The sequence below is a fragment of the Cebus imitator genome, unplaced genomic scaffold, assembly GCF_001604975.1.
Source record: "Cebus imitator isolate Cc_AM_T3 unplaced genomic scaffold, Cebus_imitator-1.0 Scaffold190, whole genome shotgun sequence".
NCBI lineage: Eukaryota > Metazoa > Chordata > Mammalia > Primates > Cebidae > Cebus > Cebus imitator.
In genome coordinates this window covers 273,968-277,076 of record NW_016107505.1, presented here as the reverse complement: position 1 = coordinate 277,076, position 3,109 = coordinate 273,968, and the positions used below count along the sequence as shown (strand labels likewise).

The following is a 3,109-nucleotide window of genomic DNA, read 5'->3' as shown; positions in this document are numbered from 1 at the left end:
AGCCCCTCCTCCCTCAGACCCAGGAGTCCAGGACGCCCCCTCCCTGGGCCCCCACCCCACTGGGCTCTTCTCTCTTAGGTCGCAGCAGGATGTCGGACACCGAGGAGCAGGAATATGAGGAGTGAGTGGGGCGCTGGGCGCGGTTGAGGGCGTGCAGTGCTGGAGGGGCTGTCCCAGCGCAGGTCTAACTCTCCCTCCCTCCTCTCTCCCCACACCCGTCCGCAGGGAGCAGCCGGAAGGTGAGTGGGGAGTGGGCCGGCCCTGGGATGGGGACCCCCACAGGAGCTCTTGGGACTGGAGGCGAGGCTGCGGCCCCGTGGCCGGAAGGGGGCGACTCAGCTCTGGGGTGCTCGCCCGTCCCCTCGGGTCTGGAGGGTCTCCCCGCACCGCCAGGGGGAATGTGCCCGTCGCGGCCGAGGCCAGGGGGACCCCAGGTCCAGCTGGGACGGGAGCCCCGGTCTCTGGCTGCTTCGCATCCCTCCCCGAGCTCCTAACGCCCTCTCTTCTGTGCCCCATCTCCAGAGGAGGCGGCGGCGGAGGAGGAGGAGGAAGGTGAGGTCCCGGACCCCGCAGGTCTGGGGGGGGGGCGCGGGCGGAGGGGGCGGGACGGGGCTCCCGCCCGCCTCGGCTCCCGGCCCTCTAACCGCCTCTCCCGTGTCTCCCTCTCTCCCCGCGCCCGGGCGTGGCTGCTCCCCGCTCGCTCCCCAAACCCTCGCTGCTCTTCCCGCCCCTCCCCAGCCCCCGAGGAGCCGGAGCCAGCGGCAGAGCCAGGTAACCGCGGCTGCTTCGCTTCCCGAGGCCGATGTCGGGGGCCCGGGGGAACCCCGATATCCTCGGGCCCCGACCCCCGGCCCTTCCCGCCCCGCCCCCAGGCCGGTCCTTTAAGCCCCTGAGAGCCCCTGCGCCCTCTCGGGGCCGGGAAGGGAAATGGCCCCGCAGTGGCTTTAACCCTTTCCCTTCCTTCTTAAAGGGACCGACACCCAAGCCTTCTTCCCCAGTCTGGGTGAATCTTTATAGAAGGGTTGGATGTTTGCGGAGAGACACCACCCCGTCCCCCCTCATCTTCGCCTCCGACCCTGTCATTTTCTCTCCCATATACATTCAAAGGTTGGGGCTTGGAATTTAGGGTTGCAGAGGAGGCTAGCGCTGGGAATCAGGCTCCCCAAGATGCGGGGGTGGGAGTTGGGGAGCCTGGGAGAGGGACTCGAGCTGGGTAGAGAGCTCTGGGGTCACTGAATGAAAGGAGAGGTTGGGCCCCGCTGCACCTCTTGGTTCGAATGGAGGAGGGCAGGGGCTCTGGCCATATAAATAGAGAAGGGTCTGGGAGTTTGCACTCCTGGGTGTGCAGACAGCAGGGGTGGGGGAGTCCCCACACCAGTTCTGAATGTATATCTGATGCGTGTGACCCTCTTCCTCCTTCACAGCCACCCTGGCTTTCTTTCCCTCTTTTCTTCTCCCCATGCCCCTCCTCCAGAACTAGACTCCAGAGTCCTGCCTTGGGCTCCTGGGGGCCGAGGCTTGGGGGTCCCTCCCCAGGGTGTGTCAGGCCTAGCCCCTCCCCTCTAAACTCTCACTAATTATCTCTTTGTATCCCTCACCACCAACAGAAGAGGAGCGCCCCAAACCAAGGTGAGATCCTACAGGGTGGGGGTCTCCAGTCATACATCTTTCTAAATATTCCCTTTACCCCCAGAATAGGGTACGAGAAAGGCAGAGATGGAGGGAGGAGATTGAGACAGCAGTCAACATTTCTCCTCCTCCTTCCCTTCTCCCCCCTACTCCCTCCTCCTCTTTTCTCTCCCCCTTCTCCCTCCTCCTCCTCCTCTTCTTTCTCCTGCTCTTCCTCCTGCTATTCCTCTTCCTCCTCCTCCTCGTCTTCCTCCTCCTCTTATTCTTTCACTACTTCTTCTTCCTCTCTTTTTTAGAGACAGGGTCTCCACTCTGTTACCCAGGCTGGAGTGCAGTGACCCAGCCCTGGTGCACTGCTGGATGTCTTGGGCTCAAGCAATCCTCGCACCTCAGCCTCCCAAGTAGCTGGGACCACAGGCATGTGCCACCACACCTGCCTATTTATTTTTCTTTTTGTAGAGATGAGATTTTGCTATGTTGCCCAGGCTGGTCTCGAACTCCTAACCTGAAGCAATCCTCCCACCTCGGCCTCCCAGAGTGATGGAATTATAGGCACAAGCCACCATGCCCAGCCAGTCTCTTTCCTCCTTCCACCCAGTAGTCCCTCTTCCCCTCGAGCCTCTACCACCACCCCAGCCTCTTCTCTGACCTCCCTGCCTCCAGCTTGTGGCTCATCCTCCATGACTCCAGAGAGCTAACCCCGCCCCTGCTGTGCTCAGAATCTTTCCTCAACTACCCACTACCCTTAAGACGAAGTCAAAGCCACTAGCCTCGCATTCGAAGCCTTCCCCATCTGGCCCCAGCAGACCTCTCCAGCATCACCCTTCCCCAGTGACAGACAGACAGCATTTCATGGTCCCCTAGCTATGCGTTGTGCTTTCATACCCCTGAGCCTTTGCACACACTGTGCCCTCTGCCTGCGCAGTGGCAGGTGGGAGGATTGCTTGAGGATGGGAGGTTAAGATGAGCCTGAGCAACAAAATGAGAAGCCCCCCAACATCTCTACAAAAAATTTTTAAAATTAGCCGGCCATGATGGCACACACCTGTGATTCCATCTACTCAGGAGGCTGAGGAAGGATTGTTTGAGCCCAGGATTTGGAGGCTGCAGTGACCTATGATTGCACCACTCTATTCCAGCCCTGGGCAACAGAGCAAGACTCTGTCTCTGAAAAATAAATGAAATAAGAGAATAGGGCTGGGCTCAGTGCTCACGCCTGTAATCCCAGCACTTTGGGAAGCCAAGGCGGGTGGATCACGTGAGGTCAGGAATTTGAGACCAGCCTGGCTAACATGGTGAAACTCTGTTTCTACTAAAAATACAAAAAATTAGCTGGGCATGGTGGTGCGTGCCTGTAATCCCAGATACTCAGGAGGCAGAGGCAGGAGAATTGCTTGAACCTGCGAGGCGGAGGTTGCAGTGAGCTGAGATCATGCCATTGCACTCCAGCCTGGGTAACAAGAGCGAAACTCCCTGTAAA

At 59.7% G+C, this 3,109-nt stretch overlaps 1 protein-coding gene across 1 annotated transcript in view; it reads left to right on the top strand.

The window, feature by feature from the left end:
• Positions 1–3,109, top strand: part of TNNT1 (troponin T1, slow skeletal type) — an 18,125-nt gene that overhangs the window by 2,198 nt on the left and 12,818 nt on the right. Inside the window, exons 2-6 of the mRNA XM_037745048.1 lie at positions 76–121; positions 226–239; positions 523–552; positions 739–771; positions 1,608–1,629. Of these exons, the coding sequence (XP_037600976.1) occupies positions 90–121; positions 226–239; positions 523–552; positions 739–771; positions 1,608–1,629 (131 nt within the window). The 5' untranslated portion in view covers positions 76–89. The remainder of the gene's footprint in view (positions 1–75; positions 122–225; positions 240–522; positions 553–738; positions 772–1,607; positions 1,630–3,109) is intronic.